General features: G+C 46.1%; 1 protein-coding gene across 1 annotated transcript; it reads left to right on the plus strand.

The window, feature by feature from the left end:
- The first annotated feature begins 1,060 nt into the window (after positions 1-1,060).
- WDR91 (WD repeat domain 91) lies at positions 1,061-20,804 on the plus strand. The gene is made up of 15 exons (XM_056846156.1): positions 1,061-1,196; positions 4,310-4,489; positions 4,697-4,904; positions 5,212-5,294; positions 6,517-6,653; positions 8,086-8,263; positions 8,950-9,108; positions 12,521-12,720; positions 13,069-13,219; positions 13,488-13,582; positions 14,345-14,495; positions 16,400-16,508; positions 18,699-18,811; positions 19,109-19,306; positions 20,523-20,804. The coding sequence occupies exons 1-15, from the start codon at positions 1,074-1,076 to the stop codon at positions 20,685-20,687; spliced, it is 2,250 nt and encodes a 749-aa protein (XP_056702134.1). The 5' UTR covers positions 1,061-1,073; the 3' UTR covers positions 20,688-20,804.
- The last annotated feature ends 2,194 nt before the right edge of the window (positions 20,805-22,998 follow it).

Below are 22,998 nucleotides of genomic sequence, written 5' to 3' on the forward strand. Positions count from 1 at the left end.
CCGCACAGTAAAATCTCATGATAGTTTCTCCCCAAATCGCGATTCTAGTAAAAAAAAGATGTGTGTGTGTGAAGTGCCGTCAAGTCGCAGCCGACTTATGGCGACCCCTTTTGGGGTTTTCATGGCAAGAGACTAAGAGAGGTGGTTTGCCAGGGCCTTCCTCTGCACAGCAACCCTGATATTCCTTGGTGGTCTCCCGCCCAAATACTAACCAGGGCTGACCCTGCTTAGCTTCTGAGATCTGGCGAGATCAGGCTAGCCTGGGCCATCCATGTCAGGGCGTGTTAGATTATAATATTATTTTAATTTGTTTGCTACAATTTAATCAGTTTAAGCCCAAACTTAAAACAAAAGCATTCGCTTAAGTGGTTCACCTTAGTGTTAGATTGTGTGTGTGTGTGTAAAGTGCCTTCAAGTCGCAGCCGACTTATGGCGACCCCTTTTGGGGTTTTCATGGCAAGAGACTAAGAGAGGTGGTTTGCCAGGGCCTTCCTCTGCACAGCAACCCTGATATTCCTTGGTGGTCTCCCGCCCAAATACTAACCAGGGCTGACCCTGCTTAGCTTCTGAGATCTGGCGAGATCAGGCTAGCCTGGGCCATCCATGTCAGGGCGTGTTAGATTATAATATTATTTTAATTTGTTTGCTACAATTTAATCAGTTTAAGCCTAAACTTAAAACAAAAGCATTCGCTTAAGTGGTTCACCTTAGTGTTAGATTGTGTGTGTGTGTAAAGTGCCTTCAAGTCGCAGCTGACTTATGGCGACCCCTTTTTTGGGGGGTTTTCATGGCAAGAGACTTAACAGAGGTGGTTTGCCAGGGCCTTCCTCTGCACAGCAACCCTGGACTTCCTTGGTGGCCTCCCATCCAAATACTAACCAGGGCCGACCCTGCTTAGCTTCTGAGATCTGACAAGATCAGGCTAGCCTGGGCCATCCAGGCCAGGGCTGAAAAAAGATGGGGATGGGGAATTCCGGCTGAGGAAGGGTTAAGCCAAGAGAGGCGGGGCGGGGCGGGGATGGGATGGGCGGGGCTTGCCGCCGTGGGCGGCTTCCCCGTGACCCGGCGGCGCGATGGCCGCCGCCGTGGAGCGCACCGACGACCTGGTGCGGGAGTATCTGCTCTTCCGCGGCTTCACGGCCACCTTGAAGCAGCTGGACGCGGAGATCAAGGCGGACAAGGAGAAGGGGTTCCGGGTGAGGGGCCGTGAAGAGGCCGGCAGGGCCGGAGCTGGCTGGCGGGAGGGGATGCTGAGCGGAGGACAGCTGGGCACTGGGGCGAGCGGCTCCCCCATCTCTCCCCGGCTCTTCCCTTCACGGCTGAACACTGCTGTGCCCGGAGAGCCTCTGGGCCGGAGAGCCGCGCCGTCCTTGCAAGATCCCGCTGGGAGCCAAAGGGCGACCGACACCGACGCCTCCGCAGGGGCAGCAGGCCCCATCTAGCCAGCAGCCAAGGCTGCTGGCTAGATGGGGCCTGCTGCCCCTGCGGAGGCGTCGGTGTCGGTCGCCCTTTGGCTCCCAGCGGGATCTTGGTGGCTATTGCGTGGGTGCGGATTGGGTTCCCCAGGTTGAAGCAGGGCCCGTGGTCATTGCCGCTGCTGCTGCTGCTGGGGGAGAGCCAGCGTGGTGTAGTGGGGAAGAGCGGTGGTTTGGAGCGGTGGACTCTCCTCTGCACTAGTAGAAAAGGGCAAGAGTCCAGGAGCACCTTAAAGACTAACAAGAATATTTTCTGGTAGGGTGTGAGCTTTCGTGAGCCACAGCTCACTTCTTCAGATACTATCTGAAGAAGTGAGCTGTGGCTCACGAAAGCTCACACCCTACCTACCAGAAAATATTTTGGTTAGTCTTTAAGGTGCTACTGGACTCTTGCCCATTTCTCCTAGCTGTATCTGAAGAAGTGAGCTGCGGCTCACGAAAGCTCATACCCTGCCAGAAAATATTTTTGTTAGTCCTTAAGGTGCTACTGGACTCTTGCCCTGTTCTATTAACTGTATCTGAAGAAGTGAGCTGTGGCTCACGAAAGCTCATACCCTGCCAGAAAATATTCTTGTTAGTCTGTAAGGTGCTACTGGACTCTTGCCCTTTTCTACTACTGCAGACAGACCAACATGGCTACCCACTGTGTCTCATCTGGAGAACCGGGTTTGATTCCCAGCTCCTCCTCATTGGCGGCCGAGGCGAATCTGGTGAACTGGATTTGTTTCCCCACTCCTACACACGAAGCCGGCTGGATGACCTTGGGCTAGACACAGTTCTCTTCGAGCTCTCTCAGCCCCAGCTACCTCACAGGGTGTCTGTTGTGGGGAAGGGTGATTGTAAGCTGGTTTGAGTCTCCCTTCAGTGGTAGAGAAAGTTGGCCTATAAAAACCAACTCTTCTTTTTTGAGCAGGTGAAGTGATAATAAGGGCAGAGTCTCTGTGTCTAAGATCAGTGGTTGGATATCAGTGGGATTAGGCAAGGGGTCTCCAGGCATCATTGCCGCCCAGCTTCTTTCTCTTTAAACACTAACTACTAATTTAAGTCATTTCACAGCAGCAATCTGCTTCTGTATCTCTACAGACTTCTTTTGTGTATTGTATTGTGAGGGCTTTCTTAAATTGTGTTTGGAAACTGCTCTCTCTGGTAGTTGGTGTCTCTCTTGGAACAGACCGACCGAAACTGGCCATGTTACACAAACATATATTTTCAAATCACATAAGAATACAGCTTTTCATCACCTTGCATGCAGAATGCTTGAACGCATAAAATATGAAACATAAATCAGTACTGCGAACAATTGGGTAAAACTAAAACCAGTTTAATCAATAATAGAGAAATGAGTTAAAGCAGCAAGATCAGTCTTCTCGTGTGGTGCAATCCTGAGTTACATCCTTTAAAGTCCATCGGACGTCAGTGAGTTTAGAAGGGCGTAGTTCTGTTGGATTGCGCCATAAGAGACCTGCTAGTGAAAGGAGTCTAAGCATATATTTGCCAGTGAAAGTCGGCTAAACATACCTCCTTGAGAGAAGGCAATTCGTAGTCCTAGAGTGACTGCTCAATAGGCCCAGTTCCTATTGGATGCCCTTGCATCCAGAAAAGTTGGTACTCTAAGCAGCAGGTCTTAAAGCAGGCTGAGTTGTCAGAGAAGACAGTCCTTGAAATACCCTGCTTGGCACATTGTAGGTTAAAAGTAGCACCTTGAATTGGACCCCAAAACATGGATGTATACTTCCCCTTTTCTCAGCTGTAACTTTGAAAAATGGGAATGATGATTGGCCCCCACTTTATAGGATTGTGAATGTAAACGAGATAGGAATGCTTTATGGAAATGCCGATAAATTTTTGTTTATATGTAGGCCATGAAATTGTGATTTCCACCTGTGACTACAAGATGCATAGATATGAGCGCATAAGTAGCCAGATTCTTACCCTTGACTATAGCCAAAGTAGGAGCTGCCAGATTTTATTGCCAAGTCACCTTCTCATGCCTTTGAGGGACCTTTGTGCTCCACTTACCAGTCACTACCCTGCCTGCAGTATATTCTTCCCACACCATTTAGCTTTGTTGCTTTCATTATAATGTTGCAACTGCCTGCTATGCTTGGATGCTTCTCTTTAAGTAGGTACATTGGATGTGCCAGGCAGCTTATAACTTCCTTTAACCAATCCCACTCTGGTTTAAGTCCACCTTGCTTTTCATGTGTTTCTTCGCCTGTATTCTTTCTCTTTCTCTCAAACAGCCCTATGTAAAAAGCCAAGCTCAGTGTTAAACCTTTGAATTGTGGAGAAGGCAGAGTTTTGAGCTAGGTGGATTGTGCAAGGCTGACCTAGAAGAGCGGCTGAGGAATTAGAATGCCAAGGATTCTATTCCTTGTTTTGAAAGGGGATAGGCAATTTCTGCAAAAAACACCCTCAACATTATTTTCAGTGAGTACTTGAAAGAGTGAATGGCAAAAGGTCAGTCAGGATGTGACAAACAGAAAATATAAGTCATTCCTACATTTATAGTATCTTTCCAAGCCTTGTTGCTGTAGTTGAAAAGAGTATCTCCCTGGAAAATTTTGATCAAATGTGCAAGACTTTGATTCTCTCTTTGTCACCCTGCCAATAAGACTTGCTAGGCCTATTATAGGTAATAGGAAGGGAGGGTTACATGTTTGGGTCAGAATGTTTGAGGTCCAATCTCTAGTTTCCAGTAGGAGGTGCTGGGAAGACCTTTCTTAACTGAGACCCTGAAGTGGATCAATGGTTTGACTCAGGGTAAGGTAGCTTTATAGAATGACATAACCCCAACAAATAGCTTCTTAGGGTTTCTCGCTCTGTATCTTCAGGTGGATAAGATAGTGGAACAATTGCAGCAATATGTTCAGAGCTATGATCTGGCTGCCCTTCGGGATTACTGGAGTTACCTTGAGAGGCGCCTTTTCAGTCGATTGGAGGACGTGTACCGACCTACGGTGAACAAGTTGAAGATCAGCTTGTACCGCTACTACCTCATTCATACCGTGCAGGTATGTTACAAGTTGGTGAGCTTGTGTCCAGACAGGATGGTTTCATTAAAAGAATGTCTTATCAGACACTGTTGTATCAAACACTGTACGCATCTGACTTCTCCAGCTGCTGTTACTGTGTCTGGTGGACCCTTGTGACTTTACTGGGGTCTGTTTACAGCAAGAATAAATGAAATCTAAGCCCCCTTTTGTTTTATATATTTTTAGACATCCAGAAATGACAAGACTCAGGAATTCTTTCAGAAGCAGGCCTCAGAACTTCAGAACCAGACTGAGTGGAAGGAGTGGTTTGTGTTGCCTTTCATCCCGAATCCAGAATCCAACCCTACTTTTGGCACATATTTTTCCCGCCAGTGGGCAGACACCTTCATTGTGTCTCTGCACAACTTCCTCAGTGTCTTATTTCAGTGCATGCATATCCTTTTCAAGTTGTGAAAGGTTTCAGATATTAATACTAGCACCTCAAAATGGAGATAGAAGTAAGTTGGCAGTCAGTGTTATGATTCCAGACTTGGTGGGGGAGTGATACAAAGATTTGATTTTAAACAGGACAAAAGACACCTAAAATAAGCCACTTCTGGCGTACGTCTTGGCTGCCACAAGTCTCAGAATACTTCAAGAAACTACTTGGACTTTGATGAACCTCCAGAGGGAGGGATTTCCCTCAGGTTCATCCTTAACCTTTCCCGATTTCACTCGGGTTCATCCTTAACCTTTCTTACCTGTCCCTGTCATTTTGAATTTTGATGAAGAATGTCAGAGAAGTAATTTCCTCCAAGAAGAAAATGAAACTCTGCGTCAAAAGGTGAGACAGAAATTTCTAACTTGATACTTAGGCCATTTCCACACCCAGGTTCATTGCTGGTGGGAAGTAGATTTTTCTCCTGATCTTTTCCAAGACTGCTTTGCTCCAAAGTTTTGGAAAGGCTCACAGTGAAACCTGGATGGTTGCTGTGTGGGCCAGAGAATTAGAATTTTCTCAGTCCTGCCCAAATGGCAGCCATTTCCCCCATAGTGGCCGGTCCCCACCCTGCTGCTGGGGGCCTTTTTTTGTTTTGAATGAGTATTGTTATATGGATATAACTATAACAATATGCGTAACAGGTTCTGTATACTCCCAACTTTCATTAAGAAAACCCACAACACAGTAGTCTCTGGCATCTTTTGTTGTGAAGGTATAAGGGAAGAGGCATATCTCTGCAATAAAAGGGAATAGACACTGACTTGTTTAAAAAAATGAAAGCTGGGAGTTTATAATAATGCATAGCAGGTCCTTTAATGTAATATGGCTATAACAATATTCAGCTGCACATTTTTAGAAAAACCCTTAGGGGCGTGGCTGCTGCTGAAACTCTCCCACTTCTTACCCTCCTCTCAAATGGCTTCTGCTCCATTTTTGTCAATACACATTTCACTGGTGTGAACTTACCCTTCCCTGGTTCTTAGCATTAAGCCTTAAACCTTAAACCGACTGCTTCCTCCAGTTGGTGTAATCCTTAAACGTTTGACTCCAGCATCTAATCTAGAGTCTGGCAGAAAACTACGGCTTCAATCAATCACCTTTTCTATTTTAACCTGCGTTACTTCTAAGTGGATGGGTCCAGGGTTCAGTGGTAGAGATCTGCTTGGCACGTAGACGGTCCTAGGTTTAATGCTCAGCATTTCCACCTAAAGGATGAGGTAGTACGTGATCTGCCTAAGATCTTGGAAAGCTGCTACCAGTACGAGAAGACAATACTGACCTTGATAGACCAATGAGCCCACTATAAGGCAGCTTCATGTGTGGAGGATGTGTCTTCCAGATGTGACTGTCTCCCATAGACTTCTAGGGTAGAAAGTAAATTCAAGGCTGCATTGTTGTAGTGAAAGCTCTTTTTTAATTTATGTGTAAAGGTGTAAGAGATTGTCCTGACCTGGCATCCAGTAGGAAACTGAATGTTGATAACAGGAGGGTGGGAACATTGCTTAGCATTGGCAAGGAGGGAAACTGAGATGAATTTCTCTCTGTTCCCCTTCCCTTTTTTTAGCTGTTTGCCTTGCAGGCGGAGTACTACCGAATGAAGAAAGAGGAACTGCAGCAGCAGGAGGAGGAAGAAGAGTTGATACTTCATCACAAGCTGCCTTCCTATGTGACCAACATGGACCACCTGGGGGATTCGGAGCTGTGAGTCTGTTGGCTGAAGTCTGGGTCAGAGAGTCGCATGGCTGGATGACAGAGATGTTGCTTACCCCCCTTACTGTAGTTTGCTGGCTGGCAAGCCTGGAAAGGCAACTTCAGAGAAGTGTGTGTTATTTCAAAAAGGCAGACAGCTGTGAGAACTAAGTTATTTTCCCCTTCCAAGGTCCTTGTGTTACTCTTTGCCAGAAATCTAAAAGCTTGCTTAGGGAACAGCTTCCATAACAACCTTTATCTTCCTATAGATGCTCCATATCACCTGAAATAAAGGAGGACTTTACAGGCCCATCTACAAGGATTCTTACTGTGGTTGAGGAGTAAGCAGCTCACTGAAGTGCTGGAGCTGCACTCTTGCGAGTGACCAGCTGCCTGTGTTTGGGGCTTCAGACTAGAGTCTGGTATACGTGTCAGGAGCTGTGGTTGCTACATGGTAGTGTCTTGCTTACATTGTGCCTATGGTTGAGGCCAGCTACGATTTCTTATGTATAAATGCTGGCCTCCCTAACCCCTACGGTTGTTGCATCTTTCCCTGTATTAATCTGGGATTCTATTCCATCTGCTCGCCTAATTGTAGCATTGTGTTTTACACTCTAGAGGCGCCTTAGGTTATTTAGTATATCTGTTTTATATGACAGGGCTATTTAAAATGTCGTTTTAATGGGATATTTATCTTCTTTGTGAGCCGCTCTGAGCCCGGACTCGAGCGGGGTAGTAAGTTGAAATAATAAATAATCTGAAAGATCATGACCTGATTTAATAGCAAGTTCAATTTTGTTGTTGTCCTGATACCTTTAAGCATCCCAGCCTTATGCTGGGTAGGAAGGGGCCCAGAAATCTCTGCTGCTATCAGCATAGTACATAGTGTGATGTTAATAGAAAGGACTTCAGGGGCCACGCTCCATGGTGGGTCTACCACTGCCACGTACAGAAGGGAGTTATACTTGTTGCCACACTGGCACTTGGGCAACATGGAATCATAAATGGTGATAATGATATTCCAGCAGTGTGCACTATACTGTATACAGTAACATAAGCAAAACAACAACACAGGTCTTTGCCCAGAGAATGCTAAAAGAGCCAAGGGAGGGTAGGGGAAAAGAAAATGGGAGAACATATAAATGACAAATATCAGTATGCACAACTTAAGTTCCATATCATGGTATGCTTTTTCAGGGAGGGGGTGACAGGTAAGGATATGAACTGCCTGGAGATTCATTGTGCACAGCTGGGCGGGTGGGCCACAGGCTGACGACAGCCTGGCATATCCTCGACAGCCTGAGACCTCTTGGTTAACTAGTCATTGTGGTATTCTTTTACAAGCGGAAGGCCTTTGACTCTTCTGGTTTGAGCTTACGTTCAGTGTGGAATTCTTACCTTTGCCTCCTTCATGTTCTTTCTCCCCTCTCCCCTCCCCTACCAGTGACATGACCTGCAGCCAAAGAAGCACGGCTCACTCTCTCCAAGCTCGAGGGGGATTCCTGTCTTCCTTCCTGCCTCAGAGCAAAAAGGGTTCCTCTAGAGTAACACAGACTGTAGGAACATCCTCGGCACAGGCGGGTGCGATGCCGGTGGGCAAGAAAGAGCAATCAAATCATCAGGTGAGATGGAGCAAGAGCAGCCAGTGTGTGTGTTTTGTGTCTTAGTAATTCTCATGCTAGTGCAGAAACTTCTCTTCCTCTCTCCTTTATTACCATTTATTGAAAAGTAGGTCAAGAATCTGTCATTCATCCTGCATTGGACTGAGGCCCTCCCCCCTTTTCCCAGCATTTACATAAACATAAAGTCGTGTGGTTACTTTAATTAGACCCACCAAAGTATGACAAAAATGTGCAAGGTTTTGAGCTCTTTACAATACTTCATCGGAGTGGATGGTGTTAGGTTCGAAGTAAGCACTAATGCTTTGTCCCAACAACTTAGTGTGACCTAGCACCGGGTAAAAAATCCCATTTAGTCTGCAGCATGTCCTGTTCTCCATGTAAAGATTGCCACTGCCTAGTTCAGGCTTTGACTTTATGCCTTAAAACAACTTACTTTCTCTACACCCCTCCAACCTTAGGAAGAGTTCTGTGGAATTCAAAAGCTCACACAGTTCTTTGTGATATTTTGGTTGTTCCCAAAATGTCCCCTTTCCCCCTTCTTAGTCATTGTTCTAAGCTGAGGTTGTCACGGGAAAGGAACTAGACCATGTGTAAGATTTTCCATGCCTCCAAACAATGCTCAGAACTTCTAATTTCTTTTGGGGGGAAGGACCCCAAGCTTGACAAATCTCCTCCTTGCCTTCCAGAGCAGTAAAGGGAAGGAGGGTGCAAGTGGCTGCAAGGAAGCAAAAAGCCCCTTCAGTGGCTTGATGGCAACGGAGTCCAGCTCCCTGCAGCAGCGTCAGAGGCGCCTGCAGGATCATGGGAAGGAACGAAAGGAGCTTTTGTCTAAAACAACTTCCCAGGTAGGGGCTAGTTTCTGAGACGGACTGGACTGCAGGGTTGTGCGTTGGTTTTGTGTTTGACCAAAGACATGCAGCGCTTGAGCCATTCACTTGAAGGGGTGCTAACCATGACTATGAGCTGGTTGCTCTGTGACTTTTCGGCAGGTATGTGTTGGATTCCCAATGGACTTGAACCTTGATTAAAAAGGTAAAGGTCCCCTGTGCAAGCACTGGGTCATTCCTGACCCATGGGGTGATGTCACATCCCGACGTTTCCTAGGCAGACTTTGTTTACGGGGTGGTTTGCCAGTGCCTTCCCCAGTCATCTTCCCTTTACCCCCAGCAAGCTGGGGAGGTACCGACCTCGGAAGGATGGAAGGATGAGTCAACCTTGAGCCAGCTACCTGAAACCAACTTCCGTTGGGATCGAACTCAGGTCGTGAGCAGAGCTTGGACTGCAGTACTGCAGCTTACCACTCTGCACCACGGGGCTCTTACAAACCTTGATTACAGCATTCTTAAGACTAGGTGGCCAGTGCTCTAATTGTATGTGTACCATATGAAATGGCCATGTAGCAATTGCTTTTACATTTTTCTTCCCTTTCTCTGATCATTCCTAATGTTGCATTCATCTTTTTCACTGTTGTGCTTTTCTGACTAGAATTTTCTGCTGGGTCTCTGTGTTCTCTTGGGTGTCCATTTAGGCCGTATGTATGTAGGTTTGGTTTTTTTGCTTAATGGGCCTCGTTAAATCTCATCAGTCATTCCAGTGCAAAGTCATCAGGTTTTTGTGGATAATCCCAGTGGGGTAGCCGTGTGTTAGTCTTTAAATTGCCGCAAGATTCCTGTTTATTTTTTCTACAGAATTTTATTCCAGCATAAGCTCTTGTGGACCAATTATATAAAACCTAAACCTAGTTAGGAAAAGGTTTTTGCTAGTTAGGAAAACCTAGGAAAAGACGAAGACCCAACAAGAGATGGATTGACTCAATAAAGGAAGCCACGGCCTTCAGTTTGCAAGACCTGAGCAAGGCTGTCAAAGATAGGACATTTTGGAGGACTTTCATTCATAGGGTCGCCATGAGTCGGAAGCGACTTGACAGCACTTAACACACACAAACCTAGTTAAGAAAAATACAGAGACCTTTGGATGGTAGCTTAGCTCAACCAGAGCCATATGAGGGGGAGACTGAGGGGACAAAATTCAGGGGGCCCAAGTCAGCTGTAAGGCCCCCTGAAGCCAGCGTCCTGCTGCTTTCACAGAATGCCTTCAAAAAATTTTTTTAATGCAGTTCTAACTGCAGCCACTAGGGGCACAGGGAAGGCAGAGCACAGTAAATAAGAGGAAGAGCTGGTTTTTATATGCCAACTCTCTCCACCACTTAAGGAAGAATCAAACCGGCTTACAATCACCTCCCCTCCCCCTCCCCACAACAGACACCCTATGAGGTAAATGAGCTGAGAGAGCTCTAAGAGAGCTGTGACTAGCCCAGGGTCACCCAGCTGGCTTCATGTGTGGGAGTGGGGAAACCAACCCAGTTCACCACTCTAAACCACTGTTCTTAACCACTACACCAGGGGTGGGGAACGTCAGGCCCGGGGCTGTATAAGGCCCGCGAAATCATTTGGTGTGGCCCTTCGTGGGTCCTAGCAGATCTCTAGCTCAGAAAGATCTAAGACAGGTGATCTGCCCCCTCACGTGGACAGGAATGGCCTCTATTCAAGGCGGATGTGAGTTTGTTTTGCCAAGAAAAGGAACCTTCTTTTCCCCTTGGAGAAGAGTCATTAACTAAGGAGCTGCTAGGACCGCCCAAGAAACTGTGTTAACTCTTTCCCACCAGGTCCATGGAGAAACGTATTCCCTCTGTACTACAAGAGGGCTGGGGGCGGAAGTGGTGACAATGGAGGGGTTAAAGGGGGCAGAATGTGCTGCCCACGAATGATGTTATCAATATCCAAATGGCCATTGGCAGAAAAAAGGTTCCTCACCCCTGCATTACACCATGCTAGCTCTCATCATTCCTTAGATTCTGCTGGCTGGGCCTTTTAGCAAAGTTTACTAGGAGGCCGAGGGAAACTGTCTGCAGATCAGATCCTGTTAGCGTTGGTAGTTATATTCTGATGTGTTATGCCTGCCACAAGTGGACAGACAGATGGATATGCAGATCCTTATATTATTATAGATGTATGGTAACAGCCCCTTAACAGCAAAAGCCCCGTGGCGCAGAGTGTTAAGCTGCAGTACTGCAGTCAAAAGCTCTGCTCACGACCTGAGTTTGATCCCAACAGAAGTTGGTTTCAGGTAGCCGGCTCAAGGTTGACTCAGCCTTCCATCCTTCCGAGGTCAGTGAAATGAGTACCCAGCTTTCTGGGGGTAAAGGGAAGATGACTGGGGAAGGCACTGGCAAACCACACCGTAAACAAAGTCTACCTAGTAAACGTCGGGATGTGACGTTACCCCATGGGTCAGGAATGACCCGGTGCTTGCACATGGGACCTTTACCTTTCTGGTAACAGCCAGCCAAATGATTTTTGTTAGGATTTTTGGTTTGGATCAGGGTCATACTGGGGAGGGGGCGGATGGAATTTTTGTCTAGAGGCCCATAGTGGCTCTCAGCAGTCCTGAGCACAACCAGTGAATGAAATTGTCACTGGTTGACAAAAGCTTATGTTGGAATACAGCATTGTCAGTCTTTCAGGTGCCACAAGATTTCTGATTGCTTTTTCTGCAGCAGCCTAGAAGGGCTACCCCTTTGGAATTGTTGTTAAGGAAGGCGTTGCATTTAGCCTTGTGGAGTGCGATTTTTAAAGAATCCTGTGCAGATATTTATTTATTTATTCCATTTCTGACTCACCCTCTCCAGCAGACCTTTACCTCAGAACCCTGCCAGTCTGAGTAGACAGTACTGATCTTGATGGACCAAAAGGCAGCTTCACGAGTGTTCATGTGTATTCACTAATCAAATATAGCAATACAGCCTTTATCCCTTATTCAGTGTTTTCTCTCCACATGCTAGTTAATGGAGAAAGTATATAGGGAGTGTTTTCAGTTTAGGGCCTGTTTGAGCCTTTAATCCTACACTTGGACAGTCTCTATGACTCTTCTAATTCTGGTTAGGAATGGAATAATATCTTTTCAGTGAAGACTGAAAACGGGCACAGCTTTCTTCTGGTTCTAGGGGCCGTATACTGTCCTTATTTTTCACATGAGGTGCTCTTCTCCCAACAGCAGGTGCAAACAGTGCTACAAACCAGTTGAGCTATTCTCCATCAAGGGATGCACTGCTTATTACCTTCAGTGTGCTTGGTGGCATTTTAGCTGCTGACATGGCACAATAAAACTCTGGCTTTGTAGCACACTGAGATGGTGGGAATAGCTTGACTGATTCTCCTGGCTTGCTGTACTATACACAGGGTCCTTCTCTTGGTTTAGGCACAGACTGTTGAGCGGAAGCTGGAGGTCCTTCCCGCTGAAACGGACGTGCCTCTTGAGCTGCATGCTGAACAAACGGAAACCCTAACAAAAACTTTGGGGTCCAGCCTGGAGACTGGAGGGATCAGGCAGGAGCAGCCATTCATTGTCTTGAGTCAGGAAGAGTATGGAGAGCACCATTCGTCCATCATGCATTGCCGGTGAGTAGCATGTTCTTTTGGGGAAGGAGTATGTGTGTTGTGGGGGTGATTAGAGAGAGCCACCATGGTTTGATGCAGATGGGAGCTCTGAGCTGATGTGTGGCTTTAACCCAAATGATTAAGGATGGCCTTAGGCGAGGCCCAATCTCTCAGCTCCGGTTTCCAGCAGTGACTTGCCTGTTTCATCAGAAGGATTGCAAAGGGTTCTGCATATTAAGAGGACAGTACTAATTTCCCACGGAGAATATCTGGGACTTGCATTGAATGAATGACTGGCCTGAGCACAGTTTGGGACTGTAAATATGAGCGTTTATCAGGGACAATTGCATAATTTACTTCTCCATTTAGTGTTGACTGTTCTGGGCGAAGGGTGGCCAGCTTGGACGTGGATGGGGTCATCAAGGTGTGGTCTTTCAATCCCATTATGCAAACCAAAGCTTCTTCAATTTCCAAATCTCCCCTCCTTTCTCTGGAGTGGGCAACCAAACGGGACAGGCTGGTGAGTAGCGGGAATTGTTGTGATGGAAATGGCTTTTGAAGTAACTGCAGTCTCCATATCTTAAGAGAGTCTCTGCAACTGATTTTTTGTCTTGGATGTCCCAGGGCTTTTGGGTGGGCCTAAGGTATCTCGCACAGTCTTTCCAGTGGCTTTTGTCTGAGTAATATTTCCTGTCCTGTGACTTCTCAAGGCAGTTGATACCATTTCTGTGTATCTGTAACTAGTAGATTTCAGATACTTCATTCTGATAGCTGGTTTTGGTTTGTAGTTGTTGCTGGGTAGCGGAGTTGGGACGGTTCGTCTTTATGACACTGAGGCCAAGAAGAATCTTTGTGAAATCAGCATTGATGAAGACATGCCCAGGTAACCTACTGAGCCAAGAACCACCCCCTTCGCTTTTTGGTTGTTGTAAAATGAATTGCTTGGTGTCGTAATTCACGTGCATTTCTGCTCTTCATGAAACTGCCTGGCTGCTGTTTCAGAGGCTCCATCTGCCCATCTATTTATGAGCTTTGCGTTGTTCTAGTAGGCCGGGGATCCCTAACCTTATTGAACCTGAGAGCAGTTTTTGAATTTTTGGGGGGGTTGCAAGCCAAGGGTTGTCTTATGGTGGAGGCAGCTGTGTTTCCAAATAGGAGCTCCCCACAAGTACAAAAGTGATGCCTCCCAGGCTCTTCTGAAGCACTCCTTCCCCAGTGAATTGGAGGAAAAACCGGCTTGGCTCTTAGCCTTGTGGGAAGAGACACTTTAGGGAAAGAGCTAGTGGGCTTTGGAGGAGAGCTTTAGCATCTGGGGACCCATGCATCTGTTGCTCTGGCTTGCATCTAATTGGCCTGTGTGTGATTAGTCCCCAGCTAATCTTTGCCCTCACTCAGCTCACGTTGTGTCATTGGCCACTGTTGGTAGTTTACACATGTGTCACTTAAAAGAAGCTGAGAGGTGCCCTGGGGCCCATGGCTTCTGGCATTGTGTGGGACTTGCTGTAGCCTGAACTTCGTATGGGCCTACTGGAGCTTTGACCAAAGCTGAAAATGGCTGCCTTTCCTGCTGCCTCTGTGGCTGTCTTGTGCAGAGAGCCGGAGCTGCCTGTGTGTGTATGTGTTCATGGGGTGTTTTGTCTTTCAGGATCCTCTCCCTTGCCTGCAGCCGAAGTGGTGCCTCCTTTGTCTGCTCTGCTGCAGCATCTGGCCTCATAGCTCCAGATTCTGGAGGGAAAGGCACAAACCAGGTTCCTGGGAAACTGCTTTTGTGGGACACAAAAACCATGAAGCAGCAGGTATTGTTTTTTCCTTCAAGCCTAATTCCTAGCAAAAAGTGGAGAGTGTCTTTTCCTGAATTTGTAGATCACTTAAGAAATTACTAGTTATCAACCCCAATAAATGCACTATATTTAGCCAGTCTCCAGTTTATTTTCGGAAGGATTCCATCAAATACTATTTCTGAGACTCCCCCCCCCCCCATCTTTTTCGTCTTGAGATCAAATGATGTTCCTTGAACAGCTGAATGAGGTTGAATCTCCGTTATGTTACTGTTGAGTTGTGCCAATGACCAGCAGAAGAGAATGCCCACTCTGGCCACCTGAGCATGTCTTAAAATCTTGGGCTTATGTGTGTGGCTTTCATCTGGGAAGATATCAGGGGCATTCTGAGAAATCTCCCCATCTCCAGAGTTTGTACCCTGTTGCTTTTGCCCTGAACAATATTAATAATTAGTATTAGTATTAGTACATTAGTGTGTGACACACTATAAAAGTGCTAAGTAATAATAATAATATTGTCGAAGGCTTTCACGGTCAGAGTTCATTGGTTCTTGTAGGTTATCCGGGCTGTGTGACCGTGGTCTTGGTATTTTCTTTCCTGACGTTTCACCAGCAGCTGTGGCAGGCATCTTCAGAGGAGTAACAGAGGAGAGACACTGTCCTTCAGTGTTACTCCTCTGAAGATGCCTGCCACAGCTGCTGGCGAAACGTCAGGAAAGAAAATACCAAGACCACGGTCACACAGCCCGGATAACCTACAAAAACCAATAATAATAATAATTACAGTAATCATTACAACAGCCCTGCAAGGCAAACCAGAATTGTCCCTGTAGTGCCAATGACACTGAAAGTCTGAGTAACTTCCCTTGAGTCTTTTTGTAAGTTTATGGCTGCAGCGATATTTGAATTGGCAACTCCCTGCATGCCAGCTCTCCTAGCCACTGTGCTATACCAACAGGGTGCCTTTCTTGTTAGTTCACCAGAGTATTTACTACAGCATTTCTCCCCTCACTAGCCCCTCCTGTCTTGCCTTCAGATGGTCCCATTTCCTTTCCACTGTGGCCTGTTAGTCTCCCTGGTGACCTCCTGCTGTAGTAAGGCTAACATGCCTTGAGGAAAATGTCCTGTATCTTTAATAGAGGCTGTTTACCTCCATGCCATGAAATGCTTCAGCTGTCTGTTTCCACACTTTAAAACTATATTAAAGGGTCAAGACGCTTTTCTGCAGGCCAGCTGGCAGCCCTAGCAGTGGTATCCTCCCACCCCTAGTGGCTTTGTCCTGGTCTCAGATCTAGTTCTGTCTTGCTCATCTGTTGTTGGGGACCCACCTACATTTCGTGCACCCTGTAAGTGCCAGGATCAGCAGTAAAGAGTTAATTCAGTCTTGCAGAACCTGGCTTCGCCCGATGGAGGAAAACTAAAAAGTCAGGGAAACCAAATGGGGCTCCTTCCTTTGTTTCAGAGTTTCAGAGTGGTAGAAGTGGCAAGCAAGGACAGCCACTAGCATGTGGGGGAACAGGTGTGTGAGTGTGTTTTAATACAAGTCCTTCCTTTGTAATCCAACAGAAGATGCTGTGCTCTCCCATGAATCTAAGGACAGATACCTTTTCTCTTTAGCAAGGGACAGGGCTATTTAAAAGTCTGGAGGAAAGCAATTCTCAGCCTTCAGTGGTGGGGAGAAACTGTACAGTGCAAGGACAGATTGGCTGCCTTGGCTAGAACTTCCCAGAGTCCCTGTGGGCCCAAAGCTGAGCAGGGAAACAGGAAGCCAGATGGCATTAACAACAGCAGTAGTTGCTGGAGTAACCTGACCCTGCAGAGTTAACTGCTCCCCTGTGTATCTGCCAGACAAACAAAGTTTCTAGGGAAAAGGACACATGATTAAGTTCTCCTAATGCATTTTGTTTTTGTCCCCATTCCAGCTTCAGTTTTCACTTGAGCCTGATCCCATTGCTATAAACTGCACAGCCTTCAATCACAATGGAAATCTGCTGGTCACTGGAGCAGCCGATGGCATCATTCGTCTCTTCGGTAAATGGGAGCCTGGGCTACAGCTTGGTTGTCTTTGGCACAAACGCTGAGTCTACATTCTCAGATCCTGGGCTCTCAACTTGTGGGGCAGCCCCCACATCACAGAAGGGGAAGCACAAGATACCCACAGGGTTGGCATAAGTGCAGGCACTCTGGGAGCAACCGGCAATTTATCGATTTATTGTCTATTCATTAAAACATTTATACCCTGCCTTTCCTCATGATTAAAGGCAGCTTACAATAACAGTTTAAAAATATTTCCAGTTAAAACCAGAATAAAATTGGGACTTTTCCTGTTCTAGGAGGTTGCTTGGGGGGTGCTTTCCCACCCCACCCTCCAGCCTAAGCCTCATAGTTGTGGGACTAGAGATGTTGTAGACAGCTCTTAAATCCAAGATGCATTTCTGCACCTAGAAGGATACCAAATCTTCATGAGTGGAGCATACAGGGCTTACATTGCTTCTCAACAGTTGAATGCCTTCTGCTGTCCTTTTCATCTGACACGATTGACCTTTTCACCTCTTCCCTCAAACCACCATGACACATTTACCTACAGATTGGGTAGAAAGGAGTTTACTGCTCTACTTTGGAGGAGGGAGAAAACAGATCAGAAGGAGATAGGGCAAAAACTGCATCAAAACCTCAGTGGAAAACTGAACTTAGCTCTCTCTAACCAGGTAGCAAAAATTATGGTATGTGTGCTAAGATAGCATAGGGTGCATCAGCTTGCAGTTTTTTCTCAAGTATTGGGTATACTTGCAATTTTGCTTGTACAAAACAGGCATTTACAACGTTTAAAGTCCATAAATGTGTCAAATATTGCAATTTGCATATGCTAAGCAAGTTATACATGATGTATTTTATGTTATTAAGGCAGTAACATTTGTTTAGGTTTGATAGGGCAGTAAGAATCGCATATGTTTCCGTTTCCCCCCAAATTTCCATTTTTATCTAAGAGGAAACAACGGGGACAAGATTTTTTTCCCATGGCTTCAGAATTTCTGGAAAGCTTTCATCTGTGTGGGGCAGTGGGACTGAGCAGAAGGGAGGCAGGAAGTGCTAAGGAGGAAGTTGCTGCTTGGCGCTCACCACTTAGGTCAGTGCCTCAAGCAGTCTGGGATGCCTCATTCCCTTCCTCTCACCCCCGCACAGCCCCTGCCTTGGCATAGCAGCTCCTTTGCACCCCTGTCTTCCAAGTGAGGGGGGAAGGGGCATTAGTATTACTTTGCTCTTTCATGGTGTGCGACTTGGCAGGTCAGTGAGTGGGACTGGAGCAAGGTGGGAGGGACTGGCGGGGAATCTGCTTTTGTTACTAAAGACTCCTTTGATGCCCCCTTCACCGGAGCTGCAGACCTCCCAGTGCCGCAGCACACAAATGTGTGAAGGTTTTCATGTGCTCACTTGCTAAAGATACTGTTGGCACCTGAAGACAGGTTTGGGGAAGGGGACGGCTTGAAGATTAGTTAAGTTTAAAAAGGAGTCTCCTGAAATAATCTCTGCAGACGGGGTAATGACTGTGGCATTGCAATAAGAGTTTCAAAAGAATAGGAACTACTGATAGGAAGAAAGTAGATTCCTTTGAAATGTGGTGTTGGAGGAGAGGGTTACGAATACCATGGACTGCCAAAAAAACAAATCAGTGGGTTATAGATCAAATCAACCCTGAACTGGCCCCAGAAGATAAAATTACTAAACTGAGGCTATTGTACTTTGGTCACATTATAAGAAGACAAGAGTCACCAGAAAAGACAACCATGCTAGGAAAAGTTGAGGGCAGCAGGAAAAGAGGAAGACCCAACAAGAGATGGATTGACTCAATAAAGGAAGCCACAGCCCTCAGTTTGCAAGATCTGAGCAAGGCTGTTAAAGATAGGACGTTGATTCATAGGCTCGCCATGAGTTGGAAGCGACTTGACGGTACTTAACACACACATCTTCTGTTCCCTTAAACTTAGTGTTACCAGTTGAAATTCCCAGGTGGCATCTCAAGGCGGTGACCTTGAATTACAGGAAGGGAGCTAAGACATTCTTTAAAGTAACATGACTTCCAAGAAGTTATGAGTGGCTTTCAATGTCTGGCATGGTTTCTTATCCCTCCCCTGTTGAAAACAGAAGCAGGACAAATTAATGCCTCTTCTATGTTTTCTGTTGCAGTCAATATTCAAAGTAAATAAACCTCTCTTTTTCCAGATATGCAACAGCATGAATGTGCTATGAGTTGGAAGGCCCACGATGGAGAAGTTTATTCTGTCGAATTCAGTTATGACGAGAATGCTGTTTACAGCATTGGAGAAGATGGGAAGGTAGGCTCCGGCTCTGGGAGAGAATGGCCAGGCCCTGGGAACTGAATATTACAGTATTGATGTCATGCAGAAGGGACTTAGTGGGATGCTGTCACTTCATGAGACCTAATAGAGAGGTGGTCTGGTGGGTCCCAAAGAAAGGGGTTGATGTGTGCCATTTCTGTGCCATTTTGTGAGCCGCTGTTCTTGCTTCTATCACTGTCAGTGTTGCTACAGAGCAGAATAAAGGCCAAGCATATTCCTTTTAGCATCTGACCAGAATCTCTCCATCCCTCCACCCCCATTGTACCATCCTAGTTTATCCAATGGAATATTCACAAAAGTGGTTCCAAAGTCGCAGAATATGCCCTCCCCAGAGATGCCACTGGCCCTTTTGTGTTGTCTGGCTACAGCGGCTACAAGCAAGTCCAGGTCCCACACGGGAGGCTCTTTGCATTTGACTCCGAGGGAAACTACATGCTGACCTGTTCTTCTTCTGGAGGAGTCATCTACAAGGTAATGGAGGCTGGGAAAGTGATCCAAGGATACTGTAGCAGATGCAAGCTCTGCATCTTTTGAAGAAAGGCTGGTGTTAAAGTACACTCATTGTCTGTGTTCTCTACAACCTTGGGCCAAGCCTTGGCTTCCTTTGCTTCAGCAGAGCTGGTTTTTTTTTTTTTTTTTTAGCGTTCTGTTTTTGCATACTGTTTGTCACTTGCAATGTGTGTTCTCAAGTCTGGTAAATTGCAATTGCAATGTGTGTTCTCAAGTCTGGTAAACATCACCTTTTGAGAGTAGTGTATCTTGATGGGTACAGAACCAGACATCTAGTCACATCTCAGCTCAGCCCATGGATTTGCCTAGGCAAGTTACTGTCTTTTGCCTCCAGGTCACAATATACATAATGACATGTCTCAGCATTGTTATGAGGTAGTGTGAAAGAGAGACTGTAAATGATGATAAAACACCTACTTGGGCATCTGGCACAATCCTCACGGTGAAATTTGAAGGATCTTTGCTGCCCCAAATCTCTCAGCGGAGGACTGTGGCTCAGTGGTAGAGCATCTGCTTTGCATGCAGGAAGTCCTGGGTTCAAGCCCTGGCATCTTCAGTTAAAAGGATCTGATGGGGGGGGGGGTAATGTGAGGGACCACCACCTGAGGCCCAGAGAGCCACGGCCAGAGTAGACAGTTCTGGCCTTGATAGACCAAGAGTCTGACTCAATATAAGGCAGCTTTGTGTGTGTTCGCTGCCTCCTTTGTAGAAGCACAGCCCACTACTCTAGTCAAAAGAGAGCCAGTGTGGTGTAGTGGTTAAGAGCGGTGGACTCTAATCTGGAGAACCGGGTTTGATTCCCCACTCCTCCACAAGAGCGGCGGACTCTAATCTGGAGAACCGGGTTTGATTCCCCACTCCTCCACAAGAGCGGCAGACTCTAATCTGGAGAACCAGGTTGGTTTCCCCACTCCTACACATAAAGCCAGCTGGGTGACCTTGGGCAAGTCACAGCTCTTTCAGCCCCACCTACCTCACAGGGTGTCTGTTGTGGGGAGGGGAAGGGAAGGTTATTGTAAGCCGGTTTGATTCTTCCTTAAGTGGTAGAGAGAGTTGACATATAAAAACTAACTCTTCTTCAAAACAAGGCTAAGATTGTGCTAGATTGCCAAGTGGACAGGCAGTTTCTGCAGAGGGGGAAAAGCTTCCTCATTTTGTATTTTCTTCTCTCTTGCAGCTGAATGGCAACGAGAAGGTGCTAGAGAGCTGCCTCTCCCTGGGAGGACACAGGGCCCCGGTGGTCACGGTGGACTGGTGCACAGCGATGGATTGCGGGACCTGCCTCACCGCCTCCATGGATGGGAAAATCAAACTAACCACTTTACTGGCGCAGAAGTCTTAAACAGAACTGTAGTCAAGGGGAAACTTTCTTTTCGAGATCAGTATTAACCATTTAGACCCAAGCTACACTGGGGAGGAGAGAACTATGACCACTTCTCTTAGCGTTACGTTCTCCTCTAGGTTACAGTTGATGCCAAACCACTGCCAGTTAGGACACTTCAAGTTGCAGCAGCTGCCCTAAACAAATTATGCTCTTAGCGGATGTGCACTGATATCCAAGCCCCTTCTAGGGAGGACCCGCTCCTTCTCTTCCTGGGCCTCCTAGTAGCACATGGCCATAAACCGCCAGGATTGTGCCAAGATGGAATGCAGAATTACAAAGGTTCCAACTGAGAAGAAATGAATGTGCAAAACCTAACAGTATTCTATGTTTGCTTCTGTATTTCTTATTAAAAGAACATGTTCGAATTGCATTTTTGTGGTTGGGTGTGTGCTGCTTCTGTAGCTTTAAGAAATGGTCTGTCTGGGGGCTCTGAGGAATTGCCCATTGTTTCACTTCCACCTACTTAGGAAATTCTGAAAAGTTGTGGCTTCTCCAGAGGCAATGCATCGCCTTAGTATCTGACACGTAGCAACTGCAAAGGGAGGGTGAAAATGCTCCATTCCTCTGTAGTTGTGCATAAGTGTTAGGAGCTCCTTAGAGTTTACAGAAATTTTAACCCAATTCCAGCTTTCAGTCGTCTGATCTTCTTTGTCAAACAGAACTTCCATCCTACAATAGTAAGCAGGCTGCCCCTTAGTTCTCTCTAGCAAATAAAATTGTCATAAAATTGACAAAAATTGGATTAGCAGGGCCTTTAAAAAAAAGCAATTTATTATTTTGAAAGGCAGCAGAATATATATGCAGCGTAGAACAAAATAGCTGAAGCTCACTTCCCAAGCTTTAAGTAAACCTGGTCCATAAAGAAAAATCCGGATGGGAAGCCATGTTAATATGTAGAAGCAATGTAAGACAGGAGGCCAGTGAGACCTTAAAAATTAACAATACTAGTTTCTTTGTAACATCTTCCCTCAACTATCTGTTGTGAAGCACTTAAGAACACAGCTGATCAATCCATTAGTTCTTGATATAGACTAGCTAATAAGCTGCAATTTCTGCTTGATGGTTGTGATCCATCTATCACAGTTCCAGTAGTTAAATTTATTTTGGGTTTATTTGAATTTAAGATACATGAGGATAATTTAAAGAAAATATATACAAATAAAGCATATAAAATAATTTTTAAAATTCTGCCCAGCAGTTCAGTGTGTTTAGCTCACCGCCTATTGGTTGTACCATTAAAGGAGTTGTGAATATAAAAGCATTGTCCTAATGGATGTACACTCCCATGCATCTGATAAAGAAAGCTCTGACACATGAAAGCTTATGCCAGAATAGATTTTGTTAGTCTTTAAGGTGCCACTGGACTCCTGTCTCATCCTCCTAGTTGATAAAGCAGTTCAAACAGCCATTGTCCCCAAATTCCGTTTAAGAATACAATTTTAAGGGTATGTTTGCAGTACTACTGAGATTGGTTAACTGACTTAATTCCCATAGTTAAGGCCAGAAGTCAATAAGCCAACCCTTTGCAATGGTTTGATTGGCAGTTTACAAGTTTGCTGCAATATTACAAAATATCCAGTAGAGGGAGAAGCTGTGAACAGCAAGGTGCAAATCTAGGATTTGCAGGGGCAGGCATAATTTAAGGAGACACACAGAAGGCTTTCATGGGCTAGATCACAGGGAGGGAGGCTGCATTGGGCTAAAGATCTTAGCAGCCAGCACGTTTAGCATTATGAATTTAAAAGTGCATCTGCATTCTCTGTAATAGAAACAGAGTTGGAAGGGACCTCAAGGGTCATCTAGTCCAGCCCCCTGAGCAATGCAGGAAGTTCACACAGCTACTCCCCCAGATAGGAGGAAAATAAATAAGCAAGCCAAGGTGCAGCCTTGACAGTTACACCTTCCAGACCCTTCTTGCCTTTCCATACAAGATCTGGGTAGAGAAGCCTGAGAGAAATGTTCCTCTCTCCCCCTTTTCTCTTTTTATCGAAAAGTCAGATGAAGAGTTCTGGAGAAACAGGAAGGCTGCACAGAACGTGTGGTTTTGGCTGGTGTTATTTTATGCCGGAATAAATTCCGTTGTCTTTAAAGCGCCGCTGCTGGACTCCTGCTTAATTCTGCTTCAGCAGACTAAAGCGGCACGCGCGCTGGAATGGCTGTATACCACCCTGTGCGAACCCTGAGATGCGTCTCTTGCGATCCATCGTTACAGTACAGAGAGAATTTAAACGCTGCATTCGTGCCTTCGGCGCCCCCGCTGGCTGCCATA

The sequence above is a fragment of the Euleptes europaea genome, chromosome 3 (genome assembly GCF_029931775.1).
Source record: "Euleptes europaea isolate rEulEur1 chromosome 3, rEulEur1.hap1, whole genome shotgun sequence".
In the NCBI taxonomy this organism is placed as follows: domain Eukaryota; kingdom Metazoa; phylum Chordata; class Lepidosauria; order Squamata; family Sphaerodactylidae; genus Euleptes; species Euleptes europaea.

Bases quoted from the DNA above. Each gene is read 5' to 3' on its own strand.
- WDR91 (XM_056846156.1), top strand. From the start codon at position 1,074: ATGGCCGCCGCCGTGGAGCGCACCGACGACCTGGTGCGGGAGTATCTG. The intron at 9,109-12,520 runs GTAGGGGCTAGT...CTCTTGGTTTAG, and splicing joins TGTCTAAAACAACTTCCCAG to GCACAGACTGTTGAGCGGAA. The intron at 18,812-19,108 runs GTAGGCTCCGGC...GTACCATCCTAG, and splicing joins GCATTGGAGAAGATGGGAAG to TTTATCCAATGGAATATTCA.